This window comes from Somniosus microcephalus, chromosome 15, assembly GCF_052327205.1.
Source record: "Somniosus microcephalus isolate GS21.2 chromosome 15, FLI_Smic_1.0, whole genome shotgun sequence".
Lineage (NCBI taxonomy): Eukaryota > Metazoa > Chordata > Chondrichthyes > Squaliformes > Somniosidae > Somniosus > Somniosus microcephalus.
Genome location: NC_141001.1, coordinates 101,072,100 through 101,091,604, shown reverse-complemented (window position 1 = coordinate 101,091,604; position 19,505 = coordinate 101,072,100). Strand labels below are relative to the sequence as shown.

Here is a 19,505-nt window from a genome sequence, read left to right as displayed (position 1 = left end):
TATTTTGCACGTCTTTACACATGTAGGCATGGAGTGCCAAATGTGTTGATTCCTTATATATTGCGTCTCCTTCACATACTGGATCAAGGCTAGAAACTGAATAACTAACTTGCAGTAATATAGCAAAGGACCAGTTACAGTGAGAGTATAAATGGTCTGAGAAACCACAGAACATATTCAGTGTAAAAGCATCCTCACTGTGCTGAACCTCTGCAATTAGAAAGCTTCTGGGCAGATATTTTAGAAGATTATCACAAAATATCCACGTGAGCTTAAGATGCAATAAAAACATTTAAAATTTCTACCATGTTAATGAGGCAGTACTTGTTGATGCAGGGACAGATACAGAGACAGAAAGTAAAAGGCAAGTCTGGGCATGAAGGAAAACTACTATAGGGAGAGTGCAATATAAGGTACTGTAGCTATTTTTTAAAAAGATCCAATAGACAGAAAGGGCTTTCTGGCACACCCACATTGGAAATGTAAAAATAGCTTATGAAAGCAAAATACTGCAGATGCTGGAAATCTGAAATAAAAACAGAAATAAAAACACGAGATGTAGCATCTGTCCTTTTACATCCTTCCAACTGTTCAGGGCCCCAAACACACCTTCCAAGTGAAACAGCGATTTACTTGTACTTTCAATTTAGTATACTGTATTCGCTGCTCACGATGCGGTCTGCTCTACACTGGGAAGACCAAACACAGATTGGGTGACCGCTTTGCAGAACACTTCCTTTCAGTCCGCAAGTGTGACCCCGAGGTTCCAGTCGTCTGTCAATTTAATTCTCCTGACAACTCCCACTCTGACCTCACTGTCCTCAGCCTCCTACACTGTACCAATGAAGCTCAACGTAACCTCAAGGATCAGCACCTCATCTTTCTATTGGGCACTTTACAGCTTTCCGGCCTCAACATTGAGTCCAACAATTTCAGATCGTAACCTCTGTTCTCATTTTTTCAGATGGCAGCTGTTGCTGATGACTCTGCTATTCCTATTTACACCTCTTCTGGACCCATCTTTTGTTTCTTTACTTGGTCCATTACCGTCTCCTTTCTCCTTACACCATCTTCCCTTTGGTCATTTAATCGCTCCTGCCTTCCACCCTATCACAGACCTTTCCTTTTGTTCTTTCCTCCCCTCCCCCCTTTCCCTGCCCCACACTTGCTTAAAACCACATCTCTAATCAATTCCAGTTCTGACAAAAGGTCACCGACTTGAAACGTTAACTCTGTTTCTCTCTCTACAGATGCTGCCTGACCTGCTGAGTATCTCCAGCATTTTCTGTTTTGTTATAAATAGCTTGCACCCACTAACAATAGGTGGTACAATGTGAGGAGTGTATACCTATGTTTAACTGTACAGTGTCTACGTAACTACTATGTGTGCTGAAGCAAGAATAAGTGTTGTAACCAGAACCAAAGGGTGACTTTGTTACAACTCAAGTGAACGACGCACTTTATAAAAAAAAAAAAATTCAACCGTGCTTTTTCACTGAGTTCTATCAGCTAATGGTCCTGCTGTTTAGTGATTTTTAACAGCATTCAAATCAAGAAAAACGGTATAGTGAATATGTGTAAATATCTCTTCAGCATCAGAATGTATGACTCCGCATTCCTGGCAATGTTCTGCATCTATTCCTAACAACCAAATGTTCAGGTTTTTTATCTCCTGCATTTGGAGACAACTGGTCCAATATGTTCCCTTAACAGTCATGTCCAACGGTAATACAGGAAACTCTCGTTTAAACGGCACCTAAATTCTCTATTAACCAGCAAAATTCATACTCCGAAAACAACACCTCAATAACCGGAAATGTTGCCGAGTCCGAGTCTCCCACGGTGGCCGAGTTAGTCAGTGGGGGTAGTTCTCCAAACTGCCACTACTCGGCTTCTTGGCGCTGTCGGAAGTCCGAACACCTCAATATCCCTGTAACAGGAGTCTGACTCTTCCGCGCTGCTGGTAGTCTCTTCCGATCTGCCATTTTTCTGTGTGTCTCTCCATCTTTATCGTGAATTATCTCCCCCATCTTGTATTATGGAATTCCCAATCAAGCATCTTCCACCATTCATTTAACACAACATTCTGTAGGTGAGTACCCATTTACTGTACACTGTGCATTTCTTGATTTTTTTAATATTTGTTTGTTAAAAATAGCCTCGGTAGATAACCCTCTGTTATCCGGAATTTTTAATCAACCGGCACCATCCCGATCCCGTCGGTGCCGGATACCAAAGAGTTTCCTGTAGTATAATCTATCCATTTGTGTTGTGCTACAGGAAACAGTGGGGTCATGAGGGCTTGTTCTCTCCCCTCTCACCCTCAACAGAAGTTAGCGCAATCTCTGAGATTGCTGTAAAATGAGTTGCATTAAACTGCAATTTTTTTTCCCGTTTTGTTTATAAACTTTTGAAACTCTGTCTAGAACGAACACTGTTGAAATGGCATGGCAATAGGCTGTATTATTTAAATCGGTTCCTCATCACCACCTTCAGACAGTGGTCGGAGAGTATTCACTTTAATTCCCTGCCTTGACTGTGGTAACTTGCAAAAAGGTAAAGGTCCATGGATGGCAGCAACACTCCAATATCATGTTTCCGATTGGTAGGCGAGTGCAGTCAATATTATGGTATTCCCATTGTAGATGCAACCTACATGAGAATCTTTTGAAGTACTTTATGGCGACTTGAGAAAAGCTACACATGCAGGGAACTGGTTGAACGTTTACCAGTGCCATTAATTGGGGCATTCTGTGATCCCATGCTAAATGGGGGAATTCTGTGATTTGGCGCTCGCAGGGCGTGCAGCTCAGGAAATCATGTGCTGCGCACCCGAGAATGCACTCACTGGGACTGCCAGTCTCCATTGGCACTCTGGATTACAGAAATGCCCCTTAAATCTAACTTGATACATTTGTGTGAACAGTGAATTTCAGCAAGCTTTTTGTGGGAAATCACAGTACAAAGTCACCATAAAGTGGTAATGTATTAATATTTCTAGTTACATAACTCTCAAGTTAGTTCTTTAAAAATGTGTTTTAATTTTTTGGAAAGAAGGCTTACAGATGCTCGGTTCCTGTAACCAAATTAAAAGAACCATATTGAAGCAGCTCATATTAAATTAATTAGATTGAGTGAGAGTAGAAACAAGTCGTCAATTCCTGTATGTCACTAAAGATGTTCTCCATAAAAATATACCACATGTAAATTGTGTTTACAGAATGCATGGCCGTTAATTCCACCCTACAGTCCCCAGCCCTTCCACTGTCAAAAGTGCTTGCAACACCTTGCAGTTACTTCCCTTTCAGTTTAACTCAGAGGAAGCAATTTCAAGATGTTGAGAAATTATCCAATTACCCATTTTGAGTTTAGTGTTTCTGTAAGATGGAGATAGTGGTGATGAACCAGAATTAGCTGCCTTGTCATTGTACCGAACCCACAGACTGACCAACTGTTTTGAGGTAGAGACTTCAGAAATGCAGAACTTAAGAACTGCAGATGTTGGGCATCATAGTTTACTTTTGTTTCTAGGACCTTGGTTCATCTGCAGCCCAGACAGAGAAAATGAAAGTTTCCTCTCTGTTGCTTATAAGGTTTCTACATGAAATGAGTGAGCAATCTCAACTCAGTTCCAGATGGGTTCATTGCCAAAGTGTTCCATTCTCTAGCACGGATCTCTCACTCGCGACCACAAAATTCATTTAAATTGGAGTTGTAAGAGGGAAGGGATGGGAACTAGGTGGGGCAGTGGATTAGCTATTTGTCTTTGACTGTTGGTACCCATTTTCAAATCCAGTCCACACTGCCAGAACGAAAGTCACCTGTGCTTGCTTGAAGGCAATGAAATTAACTTGGGCAATCTCAATTGGGAATGGGGCTACAGCACAGATCTGTTCCTAATTCGGCACTAATTGACATTCTCACGAGAGAGAGAGAGAGAGGCCATAGGGCTGCTAGTATGATTTAAAAATTCTCATCCATGTGTTAAATCCCTTCATGGTTTCGACTCTCCCTATCTCTAACCTCCGCCAGTCATGCAAACCCCCCAACCCTCCCGAACTCTCTGTTCCCCTCACTCTGGCATTTTGTGCATCTAACTCTGCCTTCAACCCACCTTTGGCAGCTGTGCCTTCAGCTGTCTTGGCCCCACACTCTGCATTTCCCTCCCTAACCCTGTTCACCTCCCTCTCCTCTAAAACCCTCCTTTCGGATGAGACGTTAAACCGAGGTCCCGTCTGCTCTCTCGGGTGGATGTAAAAGATCCATGGCACTATTTTGAGGAAGAGCAGGGGAGTTATCCCCGGTATTTATCCCTCAATCAAGATCACTGAAACGGGTCATTATCACTTTGCTGTTTGTGGGAGCTTGCTGTGTGCAAATTGGCTGGCGCGTTTCCTACATTACAACAGTGTCTACACTTTAAAAAGTACTTAATTGGCTGTAAAGCGCTTTGGGACATCCAGTGGTCATGAAAGGTGCTATATAAATGCAGGTCATTCTTTTAAAATCCACCTCTGAGCAAGCTTTAAGTCACCCTACTTAATATCTCCAATAACAACAGAAAATGCTGGAAACACTCGAGCCAGGCAGCATCCGTGGAGAGAGAAACCGGTCTCTGACCCTTCGTCAGAACTGGTAAAAGTTGGAGATGTAACAGGTTTTAAGCAGGTGCAGGGAAAGAGGGGGGCGAGAAGGGGAAGAAGGAACTGAAGGGATAGTCTGTGCTAGGATTGAAGGCAGGAGAGATTAAATGTTGCAAATGGGGATGGCAGAATCATCAACAGCTGCCTCCTGAAAAATGGGGGTTATAGTCTGAAATTGTTGAACTCAATGTTGAGTCCGGAAGGCTGTAAAGCGCCTAATCGAAAGATGAGGTGCTCTTCCTCGAGCTTACGTTGAGCTTCATTGGAACAGTGTAAGAGGCCAAGGACAGAGGTCCGAGTGGGAGTGGAGCGGAGAATTAAAGTGACAAGCGACTGGAAGCTCGGGGTCACCCTTACGGACTACTTACTATCTCCTTTGATTTGGTATCCATTGTCGTATGATTACACTTTAGTGTAGTGCCTTGCATATTTTTGTATGGTAATGGCACTATATAAATGTAAGTTGTATGAAAAATTATGACATGGAGGCAGCCCAGGACTGCAGTAGAGTGGAGTAAAGGAGCCTCTGGCTGTGCTAATTTGTGACTTGGGAGTGCTTGACACTGACACTGAGGGCCTGAAATAAGAGTTCCAATCTCACTTTGACCACAAATATGTGAACAAAATGGGGTGCGGGGAGCGAGAATGAGATTGTCAAGTAATTTGACTTAACGGTATGATCTTTTGGATTCTTTACTGGAAAATCGCAACTACTTTTAGGTTTGTAATCTGTGCACATACTCAAAATTGTTGGGAGCTGCTGTCTTTCGAATGAGAAATGACACCATCTGCTCTCTCCGCACTATTTGAAGAAGAGCAGGGGAGTTCCCCCGGTGTCCTAGTCAATGTTTATCCCTCAACCAACATCACAAAGACCGATTACCTGGTTACTTACCTCATTGGTGTTTGTGGGACCTTGCTGTGCACAAATCGGCTGGTGAGTTTCCCAACATTACAATAGTGCATACACTTCAAAAATACTTCATTGACTGCAAAGCACAATTTCATGCTTGCCAACGATTATGGGTAAACCTGTCCGCTATTTGCAAGAAACTGACTCCATTACATTAGGTGTAGTCCACCTCTGTCTCCACTTTTTTTTTTACATAGACTTCATTTTATACTTTCAGATACGGGATAATTGATAGATGTAAAGAGCTAATAGAAGCTGGTTATGATGTCCGACAGCCTGACAAAGAAAATGTGACGTTGCTTCACTGGGCAGCCATCAATAATCGAACCGAGCTCGTCAAGTAAGTCCTGTCGGTTCTCCTCGTGGAAAGAATGTTTTTATAATCATTCTTGCATTACATTTAACTTGTACAATATCCCAATACAAACGTATACGCTTTATGTTCACATTGTATTAACTTCACCAAAATACATCCGCAGATACTATATTTCAAAAGGCGCCATTGTGGATCAGCTGGGTGGAGATTTAAATTCAACGCCTCTTCACTGGGCTACCAGGTAGAGTTTCAGAAATACTTAATCCTTTAACACAAGTTTCAGAAATGTGTTGTGATGTAGCTCTCTAGCCATAATTTCCAAATATACTTATGGAGGATGGGGAAGTCTGATGCATGCAGTATTTTCTGTGGAACATGTAATCTGTAACCTTTGATTGTCAATCATTTTGCCACTAGTCTGCCCTCCAACTCTATGGCTAATTTCCAGGATTTGAAGGCACGCAACAAACCTTTGACAGTAAACTGTCTTAATTTGGGGAAAATTTCTTAATTTTGAACTGCAGATACTCAAATTAGTTTTTCAACTTAAGCAACAGTACTTTAATTAAACTGAGTTGCTTCAGATTAATCTTCGGAATTGACAATTAAGATTGTACTCTTCATAGTCGCTGTGTTATTGGAGAACCAGACAGACTGTTCATTTTGTTAATGAGATCGTCGTTAATCTTGGTTTGTCTAAATCTTGTGTTACAACTAGTAGGTGGCTCGATTACATTTCTTAGTTGTTTCAAATACTAAGGAGCTTTAAAATTTATTCAATTTAATTATTTCATAAAGTTCTCTTTATTACAAATGTTGTTGGGTTACTACATATACACTATAGAAGGTTCAGAGTGTGCAGTACTGTTTGAGTCTTGCAGTGTAGCCTTGGTTGCATATAACCCTGGGAATTGATTCTAGGGCACTGTGGCAGTGTCTTGAAATTATTTTCTATTTTACCTTTGTGGAAGATTTGCCTGTCCCTTTGTCTGTGAATAGTACTCACTTCAATAACTGAATGCTACCACACAGGAATTCAGTTGACGTTAAAGTCCAGAAAGAACAAACCAAACTCAAACTTTTTTTTTTAACAAAAAGCTTTTTTTGAAGAAAGTTTGAAGAAATAAAAAGTGAGTAATCATCACTCAGTGGGGAGGGGGTGGGGGAAGAGAGGAGAAGCAAAAGACTTGACCAAACTGACATGAAAAGTTGGAAACTTAGTGCGTAAATTACAAAAGATCTGCTGCAATTCAAGCTGAAGCTAAAAGGTGCATTTAAATTCAAACCATGGTGAAAAAGAAGAAAATGCGAAATGTATCGGAGGCTCTTAAATAAATAAAGGAAATTTAAATTGACTTTTACCAAATAAACATAAAATACTTTACAATTACAGCCAGCAACAAACTGCAGAGTTAGAAATTCTTATTGTGACATTCAGTAATTTTAGGGAAACTTACTACTGTATGGGATTTTAAGCCATATAAGGAGACCTCTTTATTTTATTCCAGGCAAGGCCACTTGTCGATGGTTGTGTTACTGATGAAATATGAAGCGGATCCCTCCCTGGTCGATAGGGAAGGATTTACTTGTCTTCACCTTGCAGTCCAGTTCCAGCATATGCCTATCATAGCATACCTTGTAGCAAAAGGTCAGGTATGTTCAGCTTGTTTTTACTCGGGTGGGAGAGGTTTCGATTGTATTTGCACGTTCATAAATAAAATGCATGCATTTGAAGGCATTCCTGCTGAAGTTAATGCTGAGGAGAAATTATGATGTAATACTCTGTACAGTTAATCTACAGGAAACTTTGGTTTATCCGGAGGTTATATGTCCGGAATACTCAATCTAACGGCAAAAAATCAGGAGCCGTTTTCTATAAGTTTTTTTTAGTTCTCGTTGCTTTTTTTTCCCCCCCAGTCAGGCACTGCAAGGTCTGTAGCTATAGCAACAGCTTCAGCTAGAGGCGCTTGCAGCTGCAGCCGACTGTTTTGAAGCTGTTGCTAAGCAACAGGGTTTGTTGATTCACACGGAGCTTTTCAGTTCCGTATGTTTCAACATTAACGTTGGTATGTCCGGCACTTTTGATGGTACGGCACCAGCTCGGTCCCGTCAGTGCAGGATATCAAAGTTTCCTGTATATGAAATTTGTTTTGTATGTCACCCACTCTATGTTTGGGCATCACTGTTCTGTGACACCTGTAGCTGCACATTTCTACCACGCGATGAAGTTTCTCAAGCTGCAGAAGCTGCAGATCTCCATACCTACAGCATCACTAACGTACTCTTCAGGGAAATTTGCTTTGTCCTGGCTTTCCACCCATTGATCATTTGCTTTGTGAGAGAGCACAAGGGGAAGAACTTATTCTAGTTAAGTCAAATTTAACTTCACCTAGTAGAATCTGTTCAGGCTTGCGCAGTCTCCCTCTCCCTGTAAAAGAGGAGGGCCCCTTTTTGATATTTCTGGGCCAGGATAGAGCCCAATCGAACCAGTCTTTGATCTCAAAATCAACCATTCATTTTTTTTTAGAACTGAGATGTTTTCTGTTGTTTTAAGGATGTAGATGCAGCTGATGTGAATGGACAAACACCATTAATGGTAGCAACATGCAAAATAATAGGGTAAGTGGAGTATGTTTGTAACATGGCTTTACACAGAATTGGTGCATCTTATTTAACCAGGCCTACAGGTGTGATGTTACGATCTGTTTTATCTAGGCCTGAACCTACCAGATTCCTTATCAAATTAAATGCTTCAGTAAACGCTGTCGACACAGTGCACAGAAACAGCCCACTACACTGGGCAGCAATGTCAGGAAATGTGGCAGCATTGAATGTACTGCTAGATGCTGGAGCCAATGTTGAAGTTAAAAATGCAATGGTAAGTAAGTGCCTAATGTCTGTCTTGTATGATTTTTGCCTGAATATTTTAAGCTGACTCCACATCTAGTTGTGTTCTGTTTTAATGTCCTCCTTCAGGCTAAAATTGGTAGTAAAAATTTCAACTAAACTGGGACATGTAAGAGATGCAGATCCACAGATAACGTATTGAGTACAGTCAATTGTGTAGGGTAATTTTGGCTGAGTTAGCCGATCTCACTTGTGACCTCGCAGTTGGTCTTGAAATCGCTGAAAGATGGAGGTGCATAAAATCAGATGGACTTCCCATGCGTAATTGACCTCGTGTGACTTCTGCTGGAAATTGCTGATGTTTGAATATTTCAAAGACCGCATCAGGCTTGGCTGTGACCCCCTCTGTGGTTAAACAGCTTGCTAATGTCCATTGCCTCGGCTTGCACGTGGGCAATGACCACTTTGGTGAGGTACCAGAAAGCTGCTTTGGAGCTGAACCCAGCAGGAATTGGACCTTCAAACAGGAAGAAAGAAAATTGGAAGGAATAAAAGTGTACATGTACAGCTTTTGTACTGTCTGATTAGTGAAGATCTAATGCTGCACGTTTTGGGTCTTTTAAATTTATTCTCAAGATGTTGGAGTCACTAGCAGTGTTCCCTGTAATTTTTTTGGGGGCCACGCGGCCCATTCAAAATTCTGCACATGTGCGTTTTTTTTTTTTTTCAATTTAAAAGCCGTCTAGGTGTGGGACCCCCTAGAGTGTTGCACGGCCGCGCAGCTTAAAGGGAACATTGGTCATTAGGAAAGCCAGCATTTATTACCCATCCCTAGTATCCCTGAGGTGGTGGTGGGCCTACCCCTTGAACCACTGGTAGTGGCTTAGATGCTATTGACTAACTTGCTCGGCCAATTTAGAGGGCAGTTAAGAGTCAACCACGTTGGCGTGGGGACTGGAGTTACATATAGGCCAGACTGGGTAAGGATGGCAAGTTTATCTTCCCTAAAGGTCATTAGTGAACCAGTTGGGTTTTAAAGGCAATCAGACAGCTTCATGGTCACTCTTACTGACACCAGCTTTTTATTTTCAAATTTTTAAAAATTTGATGTGGATTACTAGTCCAGCAACGTAACCACTACACTACCATACCCCCTATAAGATTGTACAGGAAACTTTGTGTTATCCGGAGGCTAAATGTCCGGCAAGCTCGAGCCACCGGCAGAAATCAGGAGCCATTTTGTTAGTTTTTTTTTCAACAGTCAGGCTCTGCAAAGTCTCTGTAGCTTAGCAACAGCTTCAGAGAGACGCTTCCAAGGTATGAGCCGACTGTTTAAAAGCTGTTGCTAAGCAACAGTGTTTGTTGTCAGATACGGAGATGAAAAGCTCCGTATGCTTCAACATTAACGCTGGTGTGTCCGGCAGTTTTGAGGGAACGGCAACAGCTCGGTCCCGTCGGTGCCGGATAGCACAAAGTTTCCTGTAGTCTTTTATTTTGGAGATTACATTGGTGAAGAATAATTTTTGCAAATGGCCACATTTTTGTCAGGGGGTAGGAAGAGCATACACTTTTTTTAATGGCATGTTACCTATTTTCTCCCTTTTTTAGTTTCTCTCAGGCAATGTGCCTCTTGCAGCTAAGAGGACAAAGGGGAGATGGGTGGCCTGCTTTTGGGGCAGTGCCACTGCTACTGGTCAGCAGGAGGTGATTTAAAAAAAAAAAAAACTATCATCACTTTAACTTATCCATGGCTCAGGCCAGGAACTCTGCAATGTGGTTATCGTGGGTAAGACCAACTTCCCATCACTCAAGTGTAGCTACATGTTGGTGTCCTGCTGGGCCTAATGTTTCTAAAGTTCCAAGGATGTTTCTCTTTTATATAAAAAGGATGTAATTTTTCAAAACTACCCATCAGAGTTGTACTAAGGAAGGTGAAATGAAAATTTGCTGAATTGTTTGCAGGGGGAAACTCCTCTGGGGCTGGCCCAGCAGAACAGAAATCCTTGGATAATCCGTTGTCTGCTTGACGCAAATGTTGATCGAAGTAGAAGCCATTTTATGCTGAATGTTCTCAAGAGTTTTGAAAAATACAAGGTAGGTCACCAAATTAAAAATGTACAGGTAGACTACCTTTTATCCGAACTTCCGAAAACCGAAACCCTCTCAAAACCGAAGGTTTTTTTGTTCAGCGTAAGTCGTGCGCACGACATGACCAGAGTGGCGCACGACCCCGACCCCTGCCGACACCAACCCCCCCGCGCGGACCCCCCCCGCCGACACCGACCCCCACCGACGACAAATTTCCCAGTCTTATAAAATACCTTCCGAAATTTTCCGAAAACCGAAACACGGCTGGTTTTCGGATAAAGGATAGTCTACCTGTACTTGGATTTGATTTTTTTTTGATCGTAGATATGTATTGTACAGTCACACTTTCTGGTGTATTTCATGATTTGTAACACAATGGAGCATTCAATGTAACGGATTTGGAGTCGAATGAACATAGAAACTAGGAGCAGGAGTAGGCCATTCGGCCCTTCGAGCCTGCTCCGCCATTCAACGAGATCATGGCTGATCATCCAAACCCTAGCACCCGGTCCCTACACCGACAGCCATCCCACCCAAGCCCTATCCCCGTAACCCCACATATTTAATCCCCCCTAACACTAAGGGCCAATTTTTATCATGGCCAATCAACCTAACCCGCACATCTTTGGACTGAGTTCCGCAACACTGCCGTCCCATCTTCCCTAGCTACTTCTACCCTTGACTTGTCTCCTGAAGCTGCTGATTCTTGCTGGGGTACAGACAGCTCTCCAGTACCTTTTCCAAGTGTCCATTCTTCCTATGAAAATTCAGTGCATGTTGGAGCACTAGTTGATGCTCCAACATGGTCAGGGATTGAGGGGTAAGACGAGAATTTTTCTTTAATTGATTTGCAAGGTATTTGCACAGTAGCATTCTTGAAGTAATGTTCAATTATAAAAACACATTTTTGTATATTCCTATAAATGATCAACAGAAACATAATCTTTAACGTTATCTTTGTAGAAACCTTTTGTTTTACTTCATAGAATCATAGTCTGATACAGTACAGAAGGAAGCCATTAGGCCCATCGTGCCTGTGCTGGCTTTTTGCAAGAGATATCCAATTAGTCCCACTCCCCTGATCTTTCCCCGTAGTCCTGCAAATTTTCCCCTTTCAGGTATTTATCCAATTCCCCTTTGAAAGTTATTATTGAATCTGTTTCCACCACTCTTTCAAGCAGTGCAATCCAGATCAACATAACTCTCTCTCTCTCTCTCTCTCTCTCTCTAAAAAATATTTTCCATGTCTCCTCTGTTTCTTTTGCCAATTACCTTAAATCTGTGTCCTGATTTCTGACCCTTCTGCCAATGGAAACAGAGTAAATAAAAATAAACTATCAAAACCCTTCATGATTTTGAACACCTCTATCAAATATTCCCTTTACCTTCTCTGCTCTAAGGAGACCAACCCCAGTTCTTTAGTCTCCACAGAACTGAAGTCTTTCATCCCTGGTACCATTCTAGTAAATCTTATCAGCACTCTCTCCAAGGCCTTGACATCCTTCCTGAAGTGTGGTGCCCAGAATTGGCCACAATACTCCAGCTGGGGCCTAACTAGTGTTTTATAAAGGTTTAGCCTAACTCCCTGTTTGTGTACTCTGTGCCTCTATTTAAAGAACCTTGGATCCTGTATGCCTTTTTAACAGCCTTCTCAACTTGCTCTGCCAACGTCAAAGATTTGTATACACACACCCCAGGTCTCTCTGCTCTTGCACCCCCTTTAAAATTGGACCATTTAGTTTGTCTTCCTGCCAAAATGAATCACTTCACATTTCTCTGCATTAAATTTCATCTGCCAAGTGTCTGCCCACTTCACTAATCTGTCTCTGTCCTCCTGAAGTCTGTTACTATCCTCCTCGCTGTTTACATTTCCGAGTTTCATGCCATCTGCAAACTTTGAAATTATGCCCTGTATATCGAACTCCAGGTCTTTATCCGTGGTGTCGGTTTATCAAAAAGTCCGGATTACAGAGAAGTATAGTAAAAGGTACGAGAGCCTGGTACACAGCAACAGATCCAGGTGTCCCTGTCGCTTAGCAACAGGTGCAGGAATCTCCCACAAGATCCAGGTGTCCCTGTTGCTTAGCAACAAGTGCAGGAACCCCGGTTACACAACCACAGATCCAGGAACGGCCACTAATATGAAGTAAAACTTACCTGAACCTACTCCTGAATTTTGCCGGTAAACAGAGATTTCCGGTAAATCGAGAGTTTCCTGTATATGTATATGTGTGTGTGTGTGTGTAAGTGTTCCCAATACAGACCCCTGGGGGGGTACCACTGCACACTTCCCTCCAATCTGAAAAACTACCGCTCACCACTACTCTCTGCTTTCGATTCCTTAGCCAATTTCGTATCTGTGGAGCCACTGCCCCTTTAATCCCATGGGCTTCAATTTTGCTAACAAGTCTATTATGTGGTACTTTGTCAAATGCCTTTTGAAAGTCCATATATACAGCATCAACCACGCTACCTTCCTCAACCCTCTAGGTTACTTCCTCAATTAACTCAGTCAAGTTAGTCAGGCATGATTTACCTTAACAAATCTGTGCTGGCTTTTGTTTATTAACCCATATTTTTCCAAGTGCCAATTAATTTTGTCCTGGGTTATTGTCTCTAAATGTCTCCTCACCACCAACATTGGGCTAACTAGCCTGTATTTGCTAGGTTTATTCCCCTCTCTTTTGAACAGGTGTGTTAACATTTGCAATCCTCCAGTCCTCTGGCACCACTCCCATATCCAAGGAGGATTGGAAGATTATGGCCAGTCTCTGCGATTTCCACCCGTACTTCCCTCAGCAGCCGAGGTTGCGTCCCATCCGGACCGGGTGACTTTTCTACTTTGAGCGCTGCCAACCTTTTAAATATCTCCCCTTCATCTATTTTTATCTTATCCAATTTCTCTACTATCTCCTCCTTTACTGAGACATTGGCAGCATCCTCTTTTGTGAAGACAGATGCCAAGTACTCATTTAGTACCTCAGTCATGCCCTCTGCTTCCACATGCCGATTTCTCTTTGGCCCAGATCGGCCCATCCCTTTGACTACCCTTTTATTATTTATCATTATAAAAGTCTTTTGGGTTCCCTTTTATGTTAGCCGCTAATCTATTCTCATAATCTCTTTGTCCCTCTTGTCCTAAAAAAAAACCAACCCTTGACCCCTCCGTCCTTGCAAACTACCACCCCATCTCCAACCTCCCTTTCCTCTCAAGTCCTTGAACATGTTGCCTCCCAAATCCGTGCCCATCTTTCCCACAATTCCATGTTTGAATCCCTCCAATCAGTTTCTGCCCTTGCCACAGTACCGAAACAGCTCTCATCAAAGTCACAAATGACATCCTTTGTGACTGTGACAAAGGTAAACTATCCCTCCTCGTCCTTCTTGACTTGTCTGCAGCCTTTGACACGGTTGACCACTCCATCCTTCTCCAACACCTCTCCACTGTCGTCCAGCTGGGTGCGACTGCACGCGCCTGGTTCCATTCTTAACTACCTAATCATAGCCAGAGAATCACCTGCAACAACTTCTCTTCCCGCTCCCACATCATTACCTCTGGTGTCCCCCAAGGATCTATCCTTGGCCCCCTCCTATTTCTACATGTTGCACCTTGGCGACATCATCCTAAAACACAGCATCAGTTTCCACATGTACGCTGACGACACCCAGCTCTGCCTCACTACCACTTCTCTCGATCCCTCCACGGTCCCTAAATTGTCTGACTGCTTGTCCGACATACAGTTCTGGATGAGCAGAAATTTTTTGCAATTAAATATTGGGAAGATCGAAGCCATTATTTTCGGACCCCGCCACCAACTCCGATCCCTAGCCACTGACTCCATCCCTCTCCCTAACATCTGTCTGAGGCTGACCCACACTGTTCGCAACCTTGGTGTCATATTTGACCCTGAAATGAGCTTCCGACCACACATCTGCAGCACAACTAAGACCGTCTATTTCCACCTCCGTAACATCGCCCGTTGCCGCCCTTGCCTCAGCTCATCCGCTGCTGAAACCCTCATCCATGCCTTTGTTAGCTCTAGACTTGACTATTCCAACATACTCCTGGCTGGCCTCCCACATTCTACTCTATGTAAACTTGAGGTCATCCAAAACTCGGCTGCCCGTGTCCTAACTCGCACCAAATCCCGTTCACCCATCTCCCCTGTGCTCGCTGACCTACATTACCTCCCGGTTAAGCAACGCCTCGATTTCAAAATTCTCATCCTTGTTTTCAAATCCCTCCATGGCCTCGCCCCTCCCTATCTCTCTAATCTCCTTCAGCCCCACCACCCCCTGAGATATCTGCGCTCCTCTAATTCTGCCCTCTTGAGTATCCTTGATTATAATCGCTCAACCATTGGTGGCCGTGCCTTCTGTTGCCTGGGCCCTGAGCTCTGGAATTCCCTGTCTAAACCTGTCCGCCTTGCCACCTCTCTTTCCTCCTTTAAGTTGCTCCTTAAAACCTACATCTTTGACCAAGCTTTTAGTCACCTGCCCTAATTTCTCCATATTTGGCTCGGTGTCAAATTTATTGTCTTTTAATACTTCTGTGAAGCGCCTTGGGACGTTTTACTACGTTAAAGGCGCTATATAAATACAAGTTGTTGTTGTTTCCTTTTTCAGGTCTCCTCTACTTTTTGTATTCAGCTTGGTTCTCTACTGTATTGTGAACCTGACCTTTATCATAAGCCTTCATTTTCTGTTTCATTTTAATCTCTATACCTTTAGTCATCCAGGGAGCTCTAGCTTTGGATGCTGCCCTTTTCCCTCTCGTGGGAATGTGTCTAGTCTGTACCCGAACTATCTCCTCTTTGAAGGCCTCCCATTGCTTATTTACTGTTTTACCTGCCATTCTTTGATTCCAATCCACCTGGGCCAGATCCCTTTTCAACTCACTGAAATTAGCCCTCCAGGTGAGTATTTTCACATTTGATTTTTCCTCGTCCTTTTCCAGAACTACTCGAAACCTAATATTGCGATCACTGTTTTCCAAATGCTCCTGCATTGTAAGACATGCTCCACTTGCCCCACTTCAGTTCCCTAGAACTAGATCCAGCACTGCTTCCTTCCTAGTTGGACTGGAAACAAACTGATCAAGAAAATTATCTTGTACTCATTTCAGGAATTCCTCTCCCTCTTTGCACTTTACACTGTGATTTCCCCAGTATATATTGGGATATTCATGGAAGAAAACTTACGTAAGGTAACAAAAATTGTTATTGATTGCATTGTCTCTTGAACCGCAGCTTCTCCTATTGTTTTTGATGGCAGTGGCAGTGATATGGGTGACAGGCTACATAGCAGACTTGGAATCTGACTCTTGGCTTCTGAAAGGCATATTATTTGTTTCTACCTGGCTCATAGTACAGCTTATAATAAGGTAGGTACCTATGCCTGCTCACTTACCTTATTTCTTCAATTGCCACTTGAATTCACACACACACAATCAGATAACAATAAATGCTCTTCCTCCTGCCTCCCCCCTTCCTACCAACCCCCCACTCCCCATTGCTTTATATGAACTGGGACTCAATTTTAGACACAATCAGCTGAACTCAGATGGGGTGCCGGTAAGGCTACTATTGATTTGGGTGTTCCTGGTTTCGGAGGGAAGGGGTGGGTGGTGTGGGAGAAGTTGTTCCGTGTTTCTAATCTTGATAGCTATCCAGTGATACAGAATATAAATGCACGATTCAATAATGATGTTAGGGTCAGGCTCAACTGTAATGCTTTCAACTCCCCCCCCCCCCCCCCCCACCACCTTCACTGCTGATGCACATGATCTGGACTAGCATATGAATATGAGTGAGGTACGGGGGTGGGGGGGGTGCCGGCGGCATCCAGTGTCTGGAACCGTAACCCCAGCAAGGAGTTAATGACATCAGGAGAGCATAGTAAGGCAAAAAATAGTGAAACAGCTAGCAATATTCTAAAGGATAGAAGTTATTGCAAGTAATGGTCTCTCTTTATTGACGACTTTCAACGGAATACGACAGTCAAAAAATGAAAGATTTTGATGTAATTTGTTTGTGAAGGATCGCAGATCTATTTTGAAGGTGAGAAATCTTGTGTTTAATGTTGAAATGAGATGAATCCAGAATCCTCTAGCTCAGGTCAGACCACATGTCTGGTGTTGCCTTGCTGATTGTAAAATTCACCATGGGCCAATGAGCTGGTTGTAAACTACAATGAAGCATGTTGCACAAGTATTGATACATAAATTATTTGTGTGTGCTTGGCTATCGGAAGTAATTCTAAATTGAGTTAAAAGTTCTAAAACCAAAAATACATTTTCTATCATTAAAACTGCATGTATTCTTCTGATCTCATTTTCACCATTTCTTGAACAATGGACACTCATTTCAACAGAGCACAGCTGAGAAAGGGAACTTACCATTTGTATGTGCTTCATACCTTTGGTATAATGTGCTGGGCTGTACTCCTATGCTGTGATTTTCTTAACACGTACAGACAATTGCCTTGTTTTGGTTTTTCAAATCCATATTATATAAATTGGTCAATCCACGTCCTCTTTGTGATGTGAAAGAACATTTTCTTGAATTGGTACCACAGAATAAATTGATCTGTAAGACTGATCAGTTGTTGTGATCTGGAATGCACCGCCTGAAAGGGTAATGGAAGCAGATTCAATAGTAACTTTCAAAAGGGAATTGTATTATTACCAGAAGGGGAACAATTAGAGCGCTATGGGGAAAGAGATGAGGGAGTGGGACTATATGAATAGCTCTTTCAAAGAGCCGGCATAGGCCAAATGGCCTCCTTCTGTGCTGTATCATTCTATGATTTTAATATGTGAGGTGATGCTATAAAAAAAACTTAAGTATGGAATATTGCAATCATGACATTGATCTCCCACAAAGCAGAAGTTTTAATGAAACCAATATAACATGCAGAACTGGAAATGGGGCATTTCATGTTGCTGCTCATTGTGTTGCTTGCTGACAGGTCTCATTGCTGACACCAGATAAGTAGCTACCTGCTCAGAGCTTAAAATGCCAAAATGGTGCATCTGGAATGATCATAAGAACATAAGAAATAGAAGCAGGAGTAGGCCATCTGGCCCCTCGAGCCTGCTCCGCCATTCAATAAGATCATGGCTGATCTTCTCCCTCATCTCCACTTTCCTGCACTATCCCCATATCCCTTGATTCACTTAATATCCAGAAATCTATCGATCTCGGTCTTGAATATACTCAGCGACTGAGCCTCCACAGCCCTCTGGGGTAGAGAATTCCAGAGATTCACCACCCTCTGGGTGAAGAAATTTCTCCTAATCTCAGTCCTAAATGGCCGACCCCTTATTCTGAGACTGTGACCCCCCCCGGTTCTGGACTCCCCAGCCAGGGGAACTATCCTCCCTGCATCTACTCTGTCAAGCTCTAAGAATGTTGTATGTTTCAATGAGATCATCTCTCATTCTTCTAAACTCTGGAGAATATAGGCCCAGTCTACTCAATCTCTCATAGGACAATCCCCCCGTCCCAGGAATCAGTTTGGTGTACCTTCGTTGCACTCCTTCTATGGCAAGTATATTCTTCCTTGGGTAAGGAGACCAAACCTGTACACAGTACTCCAGGTGTGGTCTCACCGGGGCCCTATGTTATTGCAGTAAGACATCTTTACTCTTGTACTCAAATTCTCTTGTAATAAAGGCCAACATACCATTTGCTTTCCCAATTGCTTGCTGTACCTGCATGTTAACTTTCAGTGATTCGTGTACAAGGACACCCAGGTCCCTCTGAACACCAACATCTCCCAATCTCTCACCATTTAAAAAATACTCTGCTTTTCTATTTTTCCTACCAAAGTGGATAACTTCACATTTCTCCATTATATTCCATTTGCCATGTTCTTGCCCACTCCCTTAGCCTGTCTATATCCCCTTGAAGCCTCTTTGCATCCTCCTCACAACTTACATTCCCACCCAGCTTTGTATCATCAGCAAACTTGGATATATTACATTTGGTCCCCTCATCCAAATCATTGATACAGATTGTGAATAGCTGAGGTCCAAGCACTGATCCTTGCAGTACCCCACTAGTTACAGCCTGCCAACCCGAAAATGACCCGTTTATTCCTTCTGTCCGTTAACCAATCCTCAATCCATGCTAGTATATTACCCCCAATCCCATGAGCCCTAATTTTGTTTAATAACCTCTTGTGTAGCACCTTAACGAATGCCTTCTGAAAATCCAAATACACCACATCCACTGGTTCCCCCTTAGCTATTCTGCTAGTTACAATCTCAAACAATTCCAACAGATTTGTCAAACACAATTTCCCTTTCATAAATCCGTGTTGACTCTGCCCAGTCCTATTATTATTTTTCTAAGTGCCCTGTTACCACATCATTAATACAGGAAACTCTTTGGTATCTGGGACCGGCGTGTTGCCGGTTGATCAGAAATTCCGGATGACGGAGAGGGTTATCTACCGAGGCTATTTTTAACAAAGAAAATTTTTTAAAAATCAAGAAATGTGCAGTATACAGTAATTGGGTACTCACTTACAGAATGTTGTGTTAAATGGATGGTGGAAGATGCTTGATTAAGTACAGTACTGCCAGCTGAGGGTAATGCAATGCAATGACTACCAGCAGCGTGGGAGATGCACAGTACCCCTGTAAAATGGCAGATCAGAAGAGACTACCGGCAGCGCGGGAGAGTCAGACTCC

General features: G+C 42.7%; 1 protein-coding gene across 5 annotated transcripts in view; it reads left to right on the top strand.

Annotated features, from left to right (window-relative positions):
• zdhhc13 (zDHHC palmitoyltransferase 13) overlaps window positions 1-19,505 on the top strand; it is a 50,127-nt gene that overhangs the window by 6,670 nt on the left and 23,952 nt on the right. For all 5 annotated transcript variants that reach the window (XM_086008171.1, XM_086008172.1, XM_086008170.1 and 2 more), the window contains exons 3-9: window positions 5,774-5,896; window positions 6,036-6,113; window positions 7,381-7,525; window positions 8,427-8,491; window positions 8,588-8,750; window positions 10,682-10,813; window positions 16,057-16,190. In XM_086008171.1, the coding sequence (XP_085864297.1) occupies window positions 5,774-5,896; window positions 6,036-6,113; window positions 7,381-7,525; window positions 8,427-8,491; window positions 8,588-8,750; window positions 10,682-10,813; window positions 16,057-16,190 (840 nt within the window). The remainder of the gene's footprint in view (window positions 1-5,773; window positions 5,897-6,035; window positions 6,114-7,380; window positions 7,526-8,426; window positions 8,492-8,587; window positions 8,751-10,681; window positions 10,814-16,056; window positions 16,191-19,505) is intronic.